General features: G+C 26.5%; 5 protein-coding genes across 10 annotated transcripts; 4 read left to right on the plus strand and 1 right to left on the minus strand.

Annotated features, from left to right (window-relative positions):
* The first annotated feature begins 832 nt into the window (after nt 1-832).
* On the plus strand, nt 833-4,246 carry Xpc (DNA repair protein complementing XP-C cells homolog). 2 transcript variants are annotated; one of them, XM_035879741.2, is made up of 5 exons: nt 833-2,719; nt 2,819-3,024; nt 3,096-3,360; nt 3,436-3,604; nt 3,677-4,246. In XM_035879741.2, exons 1-5 carry the CDS (start codon nt 986-988, stop codon nt 4,042-4,044), a joined length of 2,742 nt encoding a protein of 913 aa, XP_035735634.2. In that variant the 5' UTR covers nt 833-985; the 3' UTR covers nt 4,045-4,246. The 2 variants fall into 2 exon arrangements, with proteins under 2 accessions (XP_035735634.2, XP_035735635.2); XM_035879742.2 differs by lacking the exon at nt 3,677-4,246 and having other exon boundaries at nt 3,443-3,585.
* Nucleotides 4,247-4,453: 207 nt separating this feature from the next.
* LOC118447730 (myotubularin-related protein 10-B) lies at nt 4,454-8,338 on the plus strand. 2 transcript variants are annotated; one of them, XM_035880033.2, is made up of 10 exons: nt 4,454-5,016; nt 5,368-5,562; nt 5,659-5,814; nt 6,004-6,128; nt 6,214-6,366; nt 6,432-6,736; nt 6,842-6,988; nt 7,118-7,290; nt 7,358-7,528; nt 7,661-8,338. In XM_035880033.2, exons 1-10 carry the CDS (start codon nt 4,981-4,983, stop codon nt 8,129-8,131), a joined length of 1,932 nt encoding a protein of 643 aa, XP_035735926.2. In that variant the 5' UTR covers nt 4,454-4,980; the 3' UTR covers nt 8,132-8,338. The 2 variants fall into 2 exon arrangements, with proteins under 2 accessions (XP_035735926.2, XP_035735925.2); XM_035880032.2 differs by having other exon boundaries at nt 4,454-5,052; nt 7,661-8,321.
* A 438-nt stretch (nt 8,339-8,776) lies between these two features.
* On the minus strand, nt 8,777-13,117 carry LOC118447731 (uncharacterized). 2 transcript variants are annotated; one of them, XM_085656112.1, is made up of 11 exons: nt 12,419-12,575; nt 12,090-12,322; nt 11,827-12,018; nt 11,561-11,743; nt 11,151-11,479; nt 10,638-11,060; nt 10,282-10,519; nt 10,067-10,207; nt 9,852-9,971; nt 9,619-9,774; nt 8,777-9,524 (listed from the first exon to the last, which is right to left on the minus strand). In XM_085656112.1, exons 2-11 carry the CDS (start codon nt 12,309-12,311, stop codon nt 9,291-9,293), a joined length of 2,238 nt encoding a protein of 745 aa, XP_085512238.1. In that variant the 5' UTR covers nt 12,312-12,322; nt 12,419-12,575; the 3' UTR covers nt 8,777-9,290. The 2 variants fall into 2 exon arrangements, with proteins under 2 accessions (XP_085512238.1, XP_085512236.1); XM_085656110.1 differs by lacking the exon at nt 12,419-12,575 and adding an exon at nt 12,975-13,117 and having other exon boundaries at nt 8,778-9,524.
* A 6-nt stretch (nt 13,118-13,123) lies between these two features.
* On the plus strand, nt 13,124-17,678 carry mre11 (double strand break repair nuclease mre11). Of its 3 annotated transcripts, XM_085656118.1 has the most exons (14): nt 13,124-13,266; nt 13,852-13,949; nt 14,077-14,248; nt 14,317-14,453; nt 14,520-14,710; nt 14,776-14,980; nt 15,099-15,371; nt 15,460-15,541; nt 15,609-15,753; nt 15,831-15,994; nt 16,128-16,254; nt 16,356-16,712; nt 16,964-17,100; nt 17,538-17,678. In XM_085656118.1, the coding sequence occupies exons 2-13, from the start codon at nt 13,865-13,867 to the stop codon at nt 17,057-17,059; spliced, it is 2,034 nt and encodes a 677-aa protein (XP_085512244.1). In that variant the 5' UTR covers nt 13,124-13,266; nt 13,852-13,864; the 3' UTR covers nt 17,060-17,100; nt 17,538-17,678. The 3 variants fall into 3 exon arrangements, with proteins under 3 accessions (XP_085512244.1, XP_085512241.1, XP_085512247.1); XM_085656115.1 differs by lacking the exon at nt 17,538-17,678 and having other exon boundaries at nt 16,964-17,267; XM_085656121.1 differs by lacking the exon at nt 17,538-17,678 and having other exon boundaries at nt 13,130-13,266; nt 13,858-13,949; nt 16,964-17,267.
* A 22-nt stretch (nt 17,679-17,700) lies between these two features.
* Tsp2A (tetraspanin 2A) lies at nt 17,701-19,285 on the plus strand. The gene is made up of 5 exons (XM_035880035.2): nt 17,701-17,843; nt 18,032-18,229; nt 18,338-18,514; nt 18,601-18,786; nt 18,926-19,285. Exons 1-5 carry the CDS (start codon nt 17,757-17,759, stop codon nt 19,001-19,003), a joined length of 726 nt encoding a protein of 241 aa, XP_035735928.1. The 5' UTR covers nt 17,701-17,756; the 3' UTR covers nt 19,004-19,285.
* The last annotated feature ends 442 nt before the right edge of the window (nt 19,286-19,727 follow it).

The raw sequence follows: 19,727 nt of genomic DNA on the forward strand, positions 1-19,727 counted from the left end.
CGTTTTCTTTCCGATTAAAAATAAATAAATCAAATAATGACTTCACTGCTGATGGATGAATATATACATATATACATACATATACGTACGCACACATGACACGCACATAAAGGCATTTCCAACGGTCGTACTTAAAAGAATTACATTTGAACAGGTCCTTTCTATCGATTCTTTTGATTACCTCATCTCTATATAAAGTATCTAAAATTGTCATTAAGATGTGTAAATATACGTACATTATTAATCATTAATTATAATGAAGATAATGATTATATGAAGCGGAATTTAAGAGGATATATAAAATAAATATTTATATAGATAACAAATAATTGATATTCGAAAAATACAAAAAAATGAAAATCTACCTTTGTATCTTATACATTCTATAAATATTAATCATCTTTGTGTATTTTATATAAAAAATCGCAATGCTTTTTTATTTATCCTAAAAATGAATTAAATATTTCTAGATGAAAAAAATCCGTTCAGAAAAAGAAACAATTAAGTCGTTTTTCTCGATCCCGCCATTTCAATCATTGACTTTACAAAACCGTAGATTATACACTACGTATCTCGCGCAAAATTCACGTGTAGATGGCATTGATACGAAGCATAGAAAGAATTTAACTCGACCAATAAACGCGAAGTATATCAAAGGGAGAAAATAAATGTTGTTTTGTATTCATTATTGTATTTATATGTACGATTTCAGTAATTTATATTTATCGTATATTAATCTATTTATCGTATCATACTTTTTTAGATTCTTTTATGTATTTATATATATATATATATATACAAGATAAAATATATATATAAGATAAAGTATATATATATATATTTTATCGTACAAAGATCTGTACATAGGGAAATTGTATATACTCGTCTATGCCACCGAAAAAGTGTATTATGCTCATTTTCTACATTACAAAAATTCGGATTAACGAGGATGTTATTTTGGGATTTGTAAACGTCTGCGTTCAAAATGAATAATCAATCAGACAATAACAGTTCGGAGAGTGAAAGCGAATTTTTTGTTTCTCAAAATGAAATTGATTTGAATTCAAGTTTTTTTGATAAGAAAGAGAAAAAAAGTTATGTAACGTTACGCAAAGCCAAGACTTGTGAAAATTTTGATGATAATGATGAATTTAGCAATGTCAATGATAATAATTCTATTGAATTATTTAGCCAGGTATTAAAAAATTTGGAAAGCACCCAAGCAATCTGTTCACAGAGTGAAAATGTTGAAAAGCTCGAGACTGTAATTGATGTATCAACAAAGCAAAAGAAATCAAAGGTAGTACATGCTGAGGAAGAAAAATTTCATCTTTCTCAACATGTACATGAACTTTTATTCGAAGGAGAAGGAAAAACATTTGAATCAGATGATAATGAAAACTACAGTGAAAATGAAGACCTAAATGAAGCAACAAGTTCTACCAATTATACTACTCCAAAAGAAGGGATTAAAATAACATTGCCTAGTTCTAGTATAATATTAAAAAAAAAGAGAAATGGTCCAGACTTAAACACGATTATTGAAAATCGAATTAATCAAAGATTAAGGGCTAATCAAATGTTGATACACAAAGTAGGAGTCCTTTGTTGGCTTGCACATGGATTTCATATAAATAAAGTGATAAATGACGCAGAAATAATGTCTGCATCATTGTCACTAATTCCAGCAGAAAATTTGCCAAAGAATAGATCAAATCTAAAGTATCTGGAAAAATTTGTTGTATGGTTTAAAAAAAAATTTGTATTTAAGAACAAAGAAGAAGAAGAAGAAAGTATAACGAAAGAAATGTTATTAAAAAGATTGCAAGAAAAAGAAGTTTTAAATTATAAAGAATTAGTATTCTTATGCATAGCAATGCTGAGGGCAATGGGGTTAAATTGTCGTTTGATTATATCTCTTCATCCTCCACCTTTAAAATTGCAACGGAGTCAACTATTTAGAACCAAACCAAAAGAAGAAAAAGATAAAGAAAAACAGAAATCTGATAAATCTACCAAAAAAAAAGAGAAAGATAAAAAGAAAAAAAAAACATCTACACAGGATAAAATTGTTCCAGAGAATAGTGAGACTGCTAGGAAAAATTCTCAATTGGATGCAAGAAAAAGGGCTGCAGTAATTTTAAATGAAAGATCAACACGAAGCAAAAGTGTAAAAAATAAAACAAATGTTTCTAATGAAATTATAGATAAAAATACTATAAAAGAGACAAAACATTTTAATAATAAACAGAATAAAACACAACAGTCAATAAATGCTGATAGAACAATAAGCAATACTATATCCAGACAATTAAAATTACGAAAGCAAATGAAAACCTCAAGTGAAAATAATTCTTTAGAATCTACATCAAAGAAAAAAGAGAATGTTACTACGAAGTCATTAAGGAGTAGACAAAAGAATAAAATTGTAGAAGATTCTCTTGAGGAAATAGATGATAGTTCCGAAAATGATGAATCTGAAGAAGAGTTACCTCTTTCAAAAAAGCGGAATATTTCTAAAACTAAGAATGATGTAAGATCAATAGTAAAGAAACAAAAAAAAATTAATAAATTATTATCCTCAGATGATGAAGTAAATGATCTTAACAATACTAAGAACTATAAAAATTTTTGGCTTGAAATATATTTAGAGTCAGAAGAAAATTGGATTAGTGTAAATATAATGGATGAAAAAGTACATTGTGTGGAAGAGTTATATGTGAGTAGATATACAAGTATATTTATGCTTTATAATACATTATTTACACATATACAAAAAATATTATACTATCGATAATGATAAATTATTTTAACTAAGAAAGCAGCTAGCAGACCTGTATTATATGTTATTGCTTGGAATATTGATGGAACATTAAGAGATGTTACAAGGCGTTATTGCCCTCACTGGCTTACTGTTACACGTAAACAACGTATTGATGAAGATTGGTTCAGTGATACGTTGCACTTTTGGAAAGAGAAAAAATCAATGATATCAGAATCAGAGGATAAATTATTAGCACAGAAGTATATATTTTTATTTCAATATTGATGATATACTGTAAAATGGAATGAATTATTATTTTTTTCTTTTATAGGGAATTAGAACAACCTTTACCTAAAACAATTGGCGAATGTAAAAACCATCCTCTCTATGTACTTACCAGACATTTACTTAAATATGAAGCCTTGTATCCTCCTGACTGCGTGCCATTAGGTTATTTACAGAATGGCGAAGCAATTTATTCTCGCCATTGTCTGCATGTACTTTCCTCTAGAGAAACATGGATAAGAAAGGCTCGAGTAGTTAAACCTAATCAAGAACCTTATAAAATTGTAAAAGCTCTTCCAAAATATGATAAGGTACATTTATTAAAAATAAAGAAATTATAAATTAAAATAGATTATGGACTTATACAGAATGGATCATGTATATAGCTTTCAGGAGTAAAATTAGTAGATAGAGCTTTAGAATTATTTGGTGAATGGCAAACTACTGAGTACATTCCACCAGAAGCAAAAGATGGAATTGTTCCTCGAAATGAATATGGAAATGTAGATTTGTTTAAAAAATCAATGCTTCCAAAAGGAACCGTATATATAGATCGTAAGTAGTTATTATTATTAAAATAATATTTAGAAATATCATGGTATTAAAATAATAAGTAAATTTTTATAGTTCCAGGATTAAATCGAATTGCACGAAAATTGAATATTGATTGTGCACCTGCAGTTATTGGTTTTAAATTTGGAGCTATGGGAGCTGTACCAGCTTTCGAAGGTTTCGTAGTTTGCACAGAATATGAAGATATTCTAAGAGAAGCATGGGAGACAGAACAAATTGAAGCAGCGAAACGTGCTCGTGAAAAACGTTATAAAAGAATTTATGGGAATTGGAAAAGATTGATTGATGGTATGCGCATTAAAGAAAAGTTAGCTGGAAAATATAAATTTGAAAGTGAAAAGAAATCTCTAACAATGATTAAACGTACGAAACAGAAAACAACTGATGTAAAACGTCAGAAAATATTGGAAGATATTTCATAATTATAATATAGGCAACTCTTTTAGTAGTATTATGTCATGAATATCTTCTCAAACTTCTTAAATTGTATTATTTCTTTCTTTTAGTTTTCTTTTATGAAAGAATTGTATACAATATAAGAAGTTTCATATTTATATTTTTATATATATAATTAAATACGACCGATATACAAGAAATTTTATTTATAAAATAATATACTTATTGAATGTTTGCAATTTTTACATATTACAATATTTCATTGTAAAGAGATTTTTTGTTTTATATAATAGAATATGCTAGAATGTAAATAAATTACACGAATAATAGTCCATCAAAATATTGATCTCTGTTCATAATTTTACTGTGAAAATAATATTAATAAACAATTACATTTATATTAACGACATAATTTAAAAGACTGTAATCAACCAATCTAAGCAATATAATTCATTGTAAAGGTTATACGATAATGATAAGGTACATATATGATTTGTTTGATTCATAACTGATATATTTATTTTTTTTCGTTTCGAAATATTAAAAATTTACTTAGACATTAAATTGGGGTACATATTAATTTTTTATATTTAAAAAATATCCCCCTCTGGTGGAATTGTCTGTCGACAGTCGACAACTCTGCCATCTGGTAGTAACATGTACTAAATAAATATTATTTTACTAATAATTTATCTAAAGATATTTGATCTATGCTATAAAACTTTATAAATTTAGCATATATTATGGTACATATATTATATCTGTATTGTCTCATGTTGTCTCTTGCATCTAAGATTGAAATTTGTAATTATGATCCACAATGAACAGACACATCAATTATACAATGCAACATAATTAAAATTGAGAAGAATGAAATGAATGAATAAAAGAAACACTTCGAAATTTGTGTTTCGATGCTTAACCTATACTGACCTTCCTTTTCTAAATCGACATCATTTTAAATGTCAGTCATGGAAAGTAAAAGTTGCAACAATTTTGTAAGTTATGTGGGAATCGAAGAACTTGAAATGCAGGTATTTTACTGCGTAAAAGAAATTAAACAATTTAGTTCATATTATAATTTAGCAATATTTTTTGTATATATTTTTTTTATATAATATTTAATTGTCAGATAAAAAATAAATATATGTGCATACTATGATTGCATATTAATTATGAAATCTACATAGATTTATATATTTATCTTTTAATTGTGACTTTCACATTTCTAAAATATAATAATATAAAAACTTATGAATTGTAAAAAGTCATTTAACATTAATAATACTTATTTAATATGATCAGTATTTAATTGAAAAGAATTTAATACTTATTTCATATTTATGCAGCAAATAGATTCTAGTCAACATAATTCATTGATCGAAAACAATTTAAAACTCTTGCGAGGAGAAGCTCTCGTTGCTAAAGCACAAAATGTTTTAATGTTTTTACCGGTTGGTGATTTAAAACAAGGAACTTCTGGCGTACTTTCTGTTACTAATTTCAAACTCTCTTTTTTTACAACTGATGATTCAAATGGAGAGGTAACTTTATTATATTTTCTTATTTCTTAAGTAAAAGTATTTCTATTTAAAGAAACATATTTTATATATATGTATAAACAATATTTAAATTTGCAGGATAATAATCATCAACAAAATCATTTATATGGGTATACAGATACATGCCTGACAAATATTGATGAAATTTACTTAATAGTAGGTGATAAAAAGAAAAAACTTCTTCCAGGAAATTTAGTACCGTCCAAAGTAAAAGCAATATTTATTACTTGTAAGGTAAACATTTTATTTAATGCAATCTTTTGAAATTACAGCAAATTGATATAAAAAATTTAGATATAAAAAATTAAATTTTATAATTATAGTTTTAATATAGTATGGATTCTTTTCATCAAAATTTCTGTAGTCTTAATTTATACTTTAGATATTACATCGCTTATTGAAAATATATACTATATCTTTTAGAATTTAAGGACATGGTCATTTTCCTTTAAATTTTCACCTCTTGGGGATGGAAAAAATATCTTAAATGCCTTGTTACATTATGCATTTCCTAGCAGACATCATTTGTTGTTTGCCTATGATTACACGTTAGTATTTATCATTATCTTCTACTTACATAATCTATAATAAACCATAATAATCTACAATAAACAAGTATTATTTATATTGTAGTGAACCATATTACAGCAGTCTTGATAAAGGTATCAGATTATTTAGAAATATATCTGATTGGCAAAATGAATTTGAACGTATATTAAATAGTGAAAAAGCAAGTCAAGGATGGAGATTATCAACTGTTAATATAAAATTTCAGTTGTGTTCAAGGTTGGTTAATATTAATTAGTTAATATTAAAAAGTAATGTATTTTACAGAGTATAATTATTTACAGTTTGCCACAATATATCATTGTACCAGCATCATTAACCAATATTCAGCTAACAGATGCTGCAAAATATTTTCAAGGTAATAGATTACCGATTTGGGCATGGTCAAATCAACATGGTGCAGCATTAGTAAAAATACCTGAATTATTACCAACAATTACTGAAAGGATACAAGAAAACATAATATTAGAAAATATCAGAAAAAGCCATCCTCATAAATTGCCACCAATTGTAATTGATCTAAGTAAAGATATTAATGTGAAATCAATAGCTGTAGGTTTCTCAAAATTTTACAGTTTGTGTTCTCCAGGTTAGCATTATTGAAATTAGCATTATTCAAAGTATAATTTTTTAATAATTTTAAGAAATACAAATGTGACTGGACAATATTCATAATTGATCTGGTTTCTTTCAGAAAATATTAGACAACTTTGGATACAAGACAATAACTTCTATTCGTTATTAGAAAGTACAAAATGGCTTAAGTATGTATCATACTGTCTAGAAAAAACAGTTACAGCTTGTGAAAATCTTAATTCAGGTTATACAGTAGTTTTACAAGGTATATATGAATTGAGAGTTCAAATATCACTTGTTATTTGCATTTATCATAAGTTTAATTACCAAATAATATAAATCCAAATTGTTTTATTAGGAAAAAAAGAAAAAAACTAATTATTATATATTTCAGAAGGAGAAGCTAGAGATTTGTGTTGTATTATATCAAGTTTAATACAGTTATTGCTTGATCCACATTTTCAAACCATTGTTGGATTTCAATCTCTGATACAAAAAGAATGGGTTGCTAATGGACATCCTTTTTGTGATCGTTTAGGGCATATGATGAAACCAAACTCTGAAAAGGTATATAAATATTTCTGTATGTCCACTACTACCTTTTAATTTAATTGAATTTGCTAAATATTTTTAGTCTCCATTATTTCTTCTTTTCCTTGATTGTGTTTGGCAAATATGTCAACAATTCCCAGGAGAGTTTGAATTTACTGAAACATATTTGACAACATTATGGGATGCAGCTCATGTGTCAATTTTTGACACTTTCATTTTCAATTGTGAAAAAGATCGTACGATGGCAGCTACGGTATTATTTCTTATTTATAATATAGTTAATTATAATTATAGCTTTGTTTTAGTAAATTATTATTTAATCATCTTCTTAGATTATTATTGAAATTTTAATGTATGGAATAATATTTTTATGATATACTTTTAGGATCCAAATACACCGCTTATATTACGTAGTGTTTGGGACTGGAGAGAACAATTTAATGATCAAGATATCTTATTATTTTATAACCCTTTATTTAATGCTTATGAAAAAACTTTAACAGAAAAGATGATCATGAAACCATTGTACAGTATCTCTAATTTAGAACTTTGGAGCCAATGTTATTTTCGTTGGATACCCCCGCTCGTTATTCATAATGGTGGTGGAAGTCATATAGATCTTTATACTAGATTACTTCGTAATGATATAAATCAATTAAGACTAAGTATAGATAGAAGTTGTGGATCACCAATTGATAAAATAGGTAGTTATTTACTTCAAATGAATATTGACAGCTTTTATCCATTTAGTAGTAAAAGATCTGGGAATACTGTTAGTACTCCTATCATAAGTAGTACAATACTTGCAACTGAAAGTTTATTGGATGCTCAATCCTTGATAACTGTACCTGATTGACTGTTCGCAATGTATATATATCTTACGTATGTAGGTATAAATAGTTTTACAGATTTATACCATCCCTTTTATAGTCAATTGTACAGTATCTTGTTAAAACATGTTATAAAATATATAAAAAAAATTTAGAAATAAGTATCTTGAAAATTAATCATAGTTATGTACATAACTGTGTAGCTGTTTTTATAGAAACATTCGTAAAAATATCAGTTTTTTTAGTAATATAAAAAAAATGTAATGAAACATAATATATAAACGCTGAATAATTTCTATTTTTTCTATTTATTTAGTTTCTTTACCTATAGTTTATTTAATTTCATCATAAAGGAATAATTTCAAATTGAAATCATTATGTTATATAGCATACTTTATTTAATCAAAGAACAATAGATTCAGTCATAAAGATTACAAAACTTATAATATAAGAATATTACAAGAACCTTTTAATTCAGATCAAAGATAAGAAGAGCATATGTTTGCAATAGATAATTAATTATATGGAATAATATCCAATGTAAAATAAATGTTATTGTTACCAAAAAAATAACATTCATTTTTTTAAATACATCGTGCGTATACAAGCTTTTGAAACTTTGTATAAATGACAAAATACAATAGAAAATGTTTAATCCTAGTTATATGACTTATTTTATTTGGTTTAAATTTGGTATCTTTTGTTACTATATATATAATATAGTTTTATAAAAGATACACAGCCAAAATACATACACATATGTATAAAGGCATAAGTATTTTATTCTTTTATGTTTGCGATATAAGACAACAATTTTAACATGCTGAAAGATTCACTTATATTATATATTTTAATACATTGTATTACTTATACATCTGTTGCTCAATGTTACAAAATCACTTAGTAGTTACATGAACAACATGTTCCATGCACTTACTCTCTAATTGAAATTACTTTTAATGATATTTCTCTATAAATATATTAATCTTATACCACATATTATCAGTGATATAGATCATGTTTATAAGATTTATTATGTGTGTGATATTATTATATATAAGTATAAAATAAAACTTATTTGTATCTGATAGAAGTAAATTAGTTATGTATGAACTCAATTTACTGGTAGAAGTATGCATTTAATGATCAGTAAATTATAATATAAAGCGATAATTAAATAAGTTTTCATGTATTTTGTACTAAGCTCAGCCAACTTCTACCTTCTTCAGATACAGATGTTGGAAATCGTATTTGTACCAATCTTACAGCATTTTTTTTCTCTTCTACAATTTCTTTATACTCAGCAGGATTCGGTACAACTGTTTCCCCTTCTTCGCTATCGTTATAAGTATATACTTCTTCTACTTGATCTGTATCTTCATTTTTACATTCTATAGCATCTCTTTCAGAAAAGTTTATCTATACAAAATAAAATTATTATAGATATTTCGAGTTTATCATATATGCATAGTTCATCATATATGTATTATATTGTAACATAATATAATATTACCTGTTGATCGACAGTTATTTGATCAACTTCTTCTACGACATTCTCTTCTGCAGGCATATTCAAAACACTTTCTTCGTTATATATTTGATTTTCATTTTGATGTTGTATGATAACATGATCTTTCAATTCGGTGACATATAACTCTGTTTCTTCCAGCTAAATATTTTTTCAAATATTAATAACTAAATAACTTTTACAATAAACAAATAAGTATATAAAGAATAAATAATTACTTGATTATTTTCTGTCTCGTCCATTAACAACTCTACATTACCATCTGGAATTGTTATTACTTGATCATCTTCTGTAGTTAAACGTGGTTGATTTACAACAATTGTATCATTTAAGTGCCCCTATAATATAACATATCAATTAAATTATAAAGGTAAAAGGAATATATACAACAATATTTATATCTCCTGTATTTGTAAATAATCAAATTATATACCTGAGTTTGCATATGAGCATACAACAAAGGTTTTCTCATAAAGCCCATACCACATACTAAACATTCATAAGGCTTTTTGTCACTATGTATAAATCGATGTGCATTTCTATTATCTCTACTATTGAATGCTTTCCCACATACCTAGAGACAAATTTACTTTGTAAGTAATATAAAATACAAATCCTGTACAATAATAATTATAATCAATATCATACCTCACACAAATATGGTTTTTCACCAGTATGAATGCGCATATGTTTTTTGAAATGTTCAGGATAAACAAAAGTTGCTGTGCATATATCGCACTTATAAGGTCTTTCACCCGTATGAGCTGCTTTTATATGATAATCTAGAAGTCTTCTTCTTTTAAATCCTTTACCACAATCATCACATTTGTATCTTTTATCATTGTAATGTGTAGCACGTTTATGAGATTGTAGATTGGATCTTTGACTACAAAATATTTTATATATTTTGTGAAGTTTTATATTCATATTTAAAATTCCTTATTATATTATTTATTCTTATTTATATAAAGTGCTAATGACAAACGATACAATTATCCTCTTACCTAAAAGTAGCTCCACAGAATTCGCATTGATAAGGCTTTTCTCCTGTGTGAGTGCGTTCATGATCTCTTATTTCTGCTTTCCGAGCAAATGCCTTCCCACACATTCTGCATATATATGGTTTATATCCAGTATGTACAATATTATGTACTTCTAAGTTATGCGGTGATCCAAATGCCTTACCACACTGATGGCATACGTAATCTTTAACACCATTATGAGTTCTTTCATGTTGATTAAGATTTTGTTGACTCAAAAATGTTTTATTACATTGTGAGCACTCAAATGGCCGCGGACGTATCTGATGTGTTTTTATATGAGCTTTATATGTATACTTAGATGCAAAATCTTTCCCACAAGTCTCACAAACGTACGGACGTACTCCAGTATGTGTGTTAATATGCTCTTCCAAAAGATTCCTGGAGCTATAAATCACATGTTTTTATATTTATTTTATTCGTAAAATTATAGAGCAATAAATATTATTAAATTGTTTAAAACAAAATATAGCATACCTGTATCTTTTACCACAGGTTTCGCAAGGCCATGATTTCACTTGTGGATAGTGAATTCTCTTGTGGATTCTAAATAATCGTAAATTACTAAAGATTCTGTTACATATTTCACATTGAAAATCACCTTCCTCCTTTGCAACGTGTTCATCAAGGTGAAGAGATAATTCATTTCTTTTTTTAAAATCATCTCCACATATATCACAAATATATAAACGTGTGTCATGTACATTTTTCATATGTGATATAATAGTTTTTGCATCAGCTACTGCTTTTTCTTCCTCATCTGTACATAGTAAGCAAGTATACATAACTCCATCTCTAATGACAATCTGGAAAAATATTTCATATATGTATGATTAGACAATAATATTTATTACACAACGAAATCTTTTTTATCCAATATAGAATACCTGTTCCTGAGAAGTTTCATCTTTTACATTAGATTTAACTTTCTTCAATCTTTTTTTTTCGTGTTCATTTTTTGATTCATTTATGGCTTCTACTCCAACAAACATGTTTTCTGACTCTTCTGTTTCATCCCTTTCTTCCATTATTTCTTCAACTACTTCAAACTCTCTCTCACTTTCTTTGTACTAAAACAAATTATTAATTAATACTTTAATATATTTTATCGTGTGATTATCATTAAAAATATTATTAATATAAAATGATTTACATTTGATGGATCCGGGATTTCCTCATCTTTTAGTTCAATTTCCATAGTCTGATTTTCTATATTATTTATGTAATCATGATCAGTATATTCCTCTTCATTTTTGGATAGATCAGATATTTTAGTAATAGTTTTTTGATAATTATTATATAATTCTTGTTTTATCTCAAGTAGCCTATTTTCTAATTCATCAACCTAAAAATGTATTGATAGTTGTAATACATTATGCAAAGTTCATAATTACAGACAGAAATAAAAGCGTTTACCTCATTAAATAATTTGTAGCATTTTTTACATATAACGAGTGAATGAGCATTTTCCTCATTAATATTTATTTCTAAAACTGTACATATAATATCCACAAGAGGCTTTTCTGAAGTAGTAACAGAAGTTTCATTAAATATACGTATACTGCTTCTAGTAGAAACTCCAACTTTACTATTACAAATTAAGCAATGAGTAATATCCTTCTCAAAATCAGCCGTCATCTTTCTGATAGCTAAAAAAATGAGTGTATTGTATTAGAAAATAAATTAAATAAATGAAACAATTTAAATTCTTTTAACAAAAACTATGTGTATCTTTCTATTCTTACGTCGTACATATCCAACAGATTTTTTATTAGATAATTAAAATATTTGGAAATTATTGACAAATAATACATCTGGACAGATATAAGATAACATCTATCCTTATTGAAATGAAACAAATGTAAGTATTAAAAGAAAGATTAATAATGGTAGTCCGGTAAACTACATAAAGTATATCTTTTTGAATTCTTAGAAAACTATTATCTATCTATAATCGTAATATTATAAAAGTAAGATAAACATTGTATGAGTAAAGCAACATTTTTTCTTATACAATCATAAATGACGAACGATATTGTGAAATAAAAATACATTATACAATATCGTGTATCGCTCGACATCATATTGTTAATCATTATTAACATACTAATGAACAATGCTTTTAACTGTTGATCAGTTTTTGACATACGATCAACAATCATGCCGCATTGCGCACATTTATAAGTAACCGGCAAGATCTAATAACCCTAACAATATTATTGCCGACTACTAAACAAAATTGTTGCATACATTTCTCGTTAAAATGGACATAAAATGAAGTAAAAAGTTGCCAGCACTGACTTGAAATTTTCGTTTCTCGTTTCAAACGATTGGTAGTGAACAAAGCAACGGAGAGTTCTTGATGCCAACGCCATTTATGTCTTCATGGTGGTCAGGGTGCGACGAAAGTCCATATTGAAATTAGAACGTTATTTCTTATCACTTTTTTACTATTGAAGTAGGTTTTTCGTATTGCGCAGCGTCGTGCAATAACCATGAACCTAGAAATTCGACAGTCCTGCGTCAAATGCCCTCTACAGCAACCATAAGAAACATAACGGCCATATTGTACAAAGAACTGAAACAGCTTAAGGTATATTTGTATGACGCGACAATAGGTTACACGAAAGGTGTACACTCAAGTGAAATAAGAGAATATTTATATATATAAATAATATATAAATATATAAATATATATATATATAAATATATAAATATACATATATTGTATTGTTTTCTGTTTTGTGTATCTAATAATGTATAAATAATATATGCATACTATATGCTTTTATAATATAAACATATATATATTTAAAAAAATTTTTATATTGACGGTTAAATTACCCAGGATATCTTTCTTCTTGAAAATTTGGCGCCAATTAATAAGTTGGTTTTTGTTTACTAAAAAATTAAAAGTTCATAGAAATTTATAAAAATTTGTATAAGGTCTGTACGTAAATAATTAATAAAAATTACTATTATATTTTATATAAAATATTTTAACAAAATGAAAAATAGTATTTTAATAAATTGTAAATATTTCATACAGTTCGACAGATGTCGCTATTCAGGAAATGCGCTCGTTATTCACTTTATTTTACTCTTTGTTGATATTTGTTAAAGCGATTCAAATTAAAATAATTTGTTAGAAGTTTCGTTTATAACAATATTCTAAAAGTTCCAGGTTTAAAATGGCAGAAATATCCGACAGTGACACATTTAAAATTTTGATAGCTACTGACATTCATCTTGGCTATCAACATGAAAGAAATAAAGGTATGCCTTTAAAGTATATTCTTTTATTAATTAAAAGATATATTACCGTAAAAAGAATTATATTATTTAATGCATTAATTTATATTATACAATATAAAAAAATATATGTGTACATCTTATTATACAGGTCAACTACTATATGATAGTTTTACAACATTTGAAGAAATTCTTCAATATGGTAAAAAATATAAAGTTGATTTTATACTCCTTGGAGGAGATCTTTTCCATGATACTAAACCTTCTCAAACTACTATGGTTGAATGTATGGACTTAATAAGGAAATATTGTTATGGTCCAGGGTTTGTATAACATATATATAGTTTTCTTAAAACCATATAAAAAGTAAATCTTTTTTATAATTTAACAGAGACATTGCAATGGAGTTTTTAACAGATCCTTCTACAGTTTTTGAACATTGTCGTTATAAAAATGCCAATTACGAAGATCCAAACATAAACATTAACATGCCAATATTTACAATTCATGGAAACCATGATGATCCAAGTAAGAAACAAGAAAAAAATATTGTTGAATTTAATGAACGGTAATTTAATAAGTATACTTTTACAGGTTTTAGTAGTGTTGGTTCTATGGATACACTATCAGTAGCAGGACTCGTTAATTATTTTGGAAAATGGATGAGTCTTGATAAATTAACTGTAGAACCTATAATATTAAGAAAAGGTTCTACATTAATTACTTTATATGGCCTGGGCTATGTCAATGATCAAAGATTATATAGGCTTATAAAAGATGATAAAGTATGTTTACATAAATTTCAGTATATATGATCTATTATTAATGAACTTTATATTTATATACACAGCTTCAGCTAAAAGAAGTAGAAGAATTTCCAGAATGTTTTAATATTCTTGTTTTGCATCAAAATCGTGTACAGCACGCACAAAATGATTATGTCCCAGAAAGTAAACTACCACCATTCCTTAATTTAGTTATATGGGGACATGAGCATGAGTGTCGCATTACTCCAGAAACAGTTACAGGTGTTCCATATTTTATAACTCAGCCAGGTAAGACATTTACTTAATGCTATTCGTTTAATACAGCAATTAATATTTCAAGATACGTAATATAAATGACTATACTTTCATAATTCTATATTATATAACATTAATAATAATTATACAGGCAGTTCTATTGCAACATCATTATGTCAGAATGAAAGTATATCAAAACATGTTGGGCTACTATATGTAAATAAGTTACAGTTCAAAATTAAAAAACTAAAATTAAATACTGTTAGACCTTTTGTATTTGATACTCTAATACTCTATAATAATCCTGAAATTGAAGAAAAAAGGAAAACACAACCTACATCTTCAAATGCAAGCATTATTTCTGAATATGTAGATAAATATATAGAACATAAACTTATACCTAAAGCAATAGGACAACTGACAGGTAATTTTTTCAAGTATTATATGTTGTAAATTTATTAAAGAAATATTCTAGTATTCGTAATCTTATATTGAAAGCTATATCATTACAGGACATCATAAGCAGCCAAAAGAGCCCTTAATTCGTTTACGATTATTTTATAATGATGAACAAGATGTATTTGAAACTACAGGGTATATTTTTAGTGCATTATAATAATATTGAGAAAATTATAATAAATATTAAAAAACTATTTTTTAGGCTTTCACAAAAGTATTGCGATGAAGTACTCAATCCTATGAATATGATCCTTTTTCGTAAAACTGCTGATACCTCTAAATCAAGTAAACATAGTATTATGAATGATTCATTGGATGATTTAACAGATAAATTTCATTTTGAAGATGTAATAAGAAATATATGCATAATAAAAATATGATATATTAAATATGCTTCTAACATTTTTCATAATTGTCTTAATAGGAAGAAAGAGGTTGGACACAAAGCGTTCAAGGAAGTATTAAAGAGTATTTTGATTCAGAAGAGAACAAAGATTTGTTAACAATCTTGTCTGTTACTGGACTGAATGAAACATTAAGTCAATATATTATAAAAGCGGACGAAGAGGCTATACAAGATGTGATACAGTAAGATAGTTATTTAATATAGATTTTTAATTTACGATAAGAATATTATTTAATATAAATGATAATGATAAATTTTAATTTTTTCTATGCAAAGAATAATGCAATTTTCTTGATACACATTTGTATATTTTAGAAGTAAAATAAATAAAACCAAGGAATACTTGAAGAAACAACGTTTAGAAAACCCTGAAGAAATTCTAGATAAAATTAAGGAATATAGAGATGAAAGAAACAAGAAGGAAGAAGAAGAAAGTCGAGATGTTAGTTGATAATATTTATAAAATAATCATTTATATAAATTTTTAACATTTTTCCAGTATGGTTATTTTATAATTTTTATTTACCAAATTTATTTGTACAGGTAATTAATTTTCTGAGTACTAGATTATCAAAGAAAAAAAGAGCACATTACAATAATGATGATGATGATGATGATGATGATGATGATGATCATAGCACTGACAATGATGGCAATGATAGTGATGATAATATTGATGATGATGATGATGATGATAATGAAATAAGTTATTTAGGTAGAGGTAGAGGAAAACAAAATATAATTACAAGAGGAAAAGGAAGAGGAAGGGGAAGAGCAAGTAACAAAGGTACTTTAGAAAAGGGTTCTAGAGGTGCAAAAGTTAATGTGGCAAACAAAAATAATAAAGATTCATTCACATCGTCTGTTATACTCAACAAAGGAAAACGGTCAGTACAACAGGTGAGATGAGAGATCGACATATCTTTTTAATTATCATTATTATTAATTTTTTCTTCGTTATGAAGATCAATAGTACGATATTCACAAATATTGAAATCTTTTTTTTTACATTTATTTATTAATAACAAGTTTTAGATGGAATTTTTATTAATTTTTCATGTAGAAAAATTAATACAATTAATCAGATAAATGGGTTTATTGTAAACATGTTAAATAATATAAAAAAATGAATTCTCTTTTTCCATATATAGATGCAATCTACGATAAATCAACATAGTACTACGTTTTTGAGTCAATTACATCGACCGGCTGCGAATACGTATATAGATGTCTCAGATAGTGATTAATTAAAGAGCTATTCATTTCTAAAGAAGAATGAAAATAGAACGTAATATATGTTTGTGTTTTTAATGTACATCTGTATTATTTTCTATCATATGTGTGACGCTATATGTATATACACATATTTTTTTATTTTTTATAAATATTTATATATTCATGAAAATTCATTTTAATAATACTGATATCTCTTTCAGTATTTTCCTGTTTCTAATTCCTAATATATATATAATAATATTATAATAATATTATAATAATAATAATTAATCAAAATAGTAACACATTTACATTAATTTATTATCGATTAAATTTATGATAAAAAAATTGTTCTATATTTTTTAGTTATATCGTAATTTTATGAAATATTTACAATTTATTTTCGAATAGATATTATAATTTCTGTATTAGATTTTACGATTTCTTTTACGAAATATAGATTATCAATTGTTTGATATATATCAATTTTTGTTTTTTCTCTTTGCGAAGGGAGTGAATCACTTTGGATTCGTAACGCAACTTGGGCGTTTTATCTAGGACGTGCTTATCCACTTATCTTATATTTGTTAGCGATAAAGATGCCTTGCGTATGTCATTGAGGAGGCATGCAAGTTTCAGTCGATTTCATCTCGTATCTATCTTGAAAATCTTTGATTTTTTTATAATAGTGTAGTATATCTATGAATTACTAATTAAAAATTGTACAAAATGGTGGTGAAAAATTCGATCCCTCAGCTGGAACAGCAAATACAATGTATAAAGTATACAATATTTTGCTTGAACAGCGTAATGTGGGTAAGTACACGATGAAATATGGAATTTCTAATGTCGCGTAATAGTTAAAAAGAAATATCCTCATCATTGTCATTAGAAAAATGTTTCTGTAAATAATATTTTGCTAGTAAAAATATTTTTTTGTATGATAATAAGTTAATTATATTATATTTGAAGCGTATAAATAATTGAAATTTTTTTCTCTATAGATTTTTGGAAGCGCTATGTTCGGCTTATCTTTATGGCTAAGGTTTGAGCCAGTATTTCAAGATTGGATAATGTTCTTGGACATGTATGAATTTTACATCGGTGTTTATGTATTAATTGCAACATCCATATTCGTCATAATAGTTGCTTTCGTAGGCTGTGGCGCAGCTTTGATGGAATACGTCCTGGTTCTCTTTGTCGTAAGTTAAGATTTCACAAATCAATTATTATATCTCTCTATCTATTATATACTCTCTTCTGTGAGTTTTGCGGAAAAATTGATTCTTTTTATTTATCATTTCTTTTAGCACGTGGGCCTTCAACTATTTTGTTTTATATGCGGTTTAGCAGGTGCAGCTGTTATTCTTGATTATTCAACTTACGATAGTCAAATTCAGCCTATTATACGAAGATCTATGAATAATCTTATCACTAATTCTCAATACGAGAAGGCATCTGATATTCTTAAATTGATTCAAGAAAATGTAAGCAATTTAAGATAAATGTAAATCCTAGACATGAAAAAATGTGAAATATTTTATATATGAATATTATTTTTTGATTAAAACAGGTCGGATGTTGTGGTGCTGACGGTCCAATGGATTATGTGAGAATGTTAAAACCTTTGCCAACTGAATGTCGTGACACGGTTACCGGAAATGCCTTCTTTCATGGATGTGTTGATGAAATCTCTTGGTTTTTGGAAGCAAGAGCAGGATGGCTCGCTGGTTTGGCCCTCTCTTTGTGTATGTTACATGTAAGTATTAATGAAGGTTAAACCATATATCTCAAAAGATACATAAATCATATTAAAAGAATAAATTAGAAATGTTTTCTCATAAAATAGCAGCGGCATTTATAATTACAATTTACACACGAATATTTCGTTGTTACAGGTAGTATTGGCGGTACTCACTTTAACACTTATTCGTGCCATTAAAAAAGAAGAAGAATCAGTCACATACAAACATTAATTACATTAATAATCATGAAATATCACGCGAACGTTAACTTACAATTTTTTTTATTTTTTTCTTTTCTTTTCTCTTTTTTTTCTTTTTTTTCTTTTTTTTTCTTTTTTTTTTTTTTTTTTTTTTTGATAAATATATTTTATACAATCGAAATTTTTTTTTAAATAGTCGAAAAACAGTCGATAGAAGATAGTGTACTTTCTATTGGTGTAAGTCTCTTATATAAAATTTTGATACAGACACTATATATGGAATTTAATGCGCGAGAAAAATGAAAAAAGAAAGTTCTGAAAGTATTCCACTTCATTCATATATCTTAGAGTCATATATCTGAAATATATTTTAATTAATACTGTATAAATTATATATTTTCAATAGTCGGAAAAAACATTTTCATAAATTGTTAACTAAAACTAATTTTGTCATGCGTTACTTTATATGAAAGTCCATTAATCGATGAAAATTTCATACATAGTACTTATATAATGCAATTGGTCCAATTGTTGATAAATAAAATCGTACACGCAAGATGTGCTTCAATATGGATCCAACATATAAGAAAAATAAAAGGGCCGTCGTTCGTTAAACTGTCATGCATTATTTATTTCATATGTTTTTTGATTGACTGTATTATTAAGTATTATATATCTATTATTTTATGACCAAATAATACCGTAAATGTGTATGATGCTTCAGAGTAAAAACGTTTTACTCACTGTATAATACA

This window comes from Vespa mandarinia, chromosome 1, assembly GCF_050613455.1.
Source record: "Vespa mandarinia isolate Hongniang chromosome 1, ASM5061345v1, whole genome shotgun sequence".
Lineage (NCBI taxonomy): Eukaryota > Metazoa > Arthropoda > Insecta > Hymenoptera > Vespidae > Vespa > Vespa mandarinia.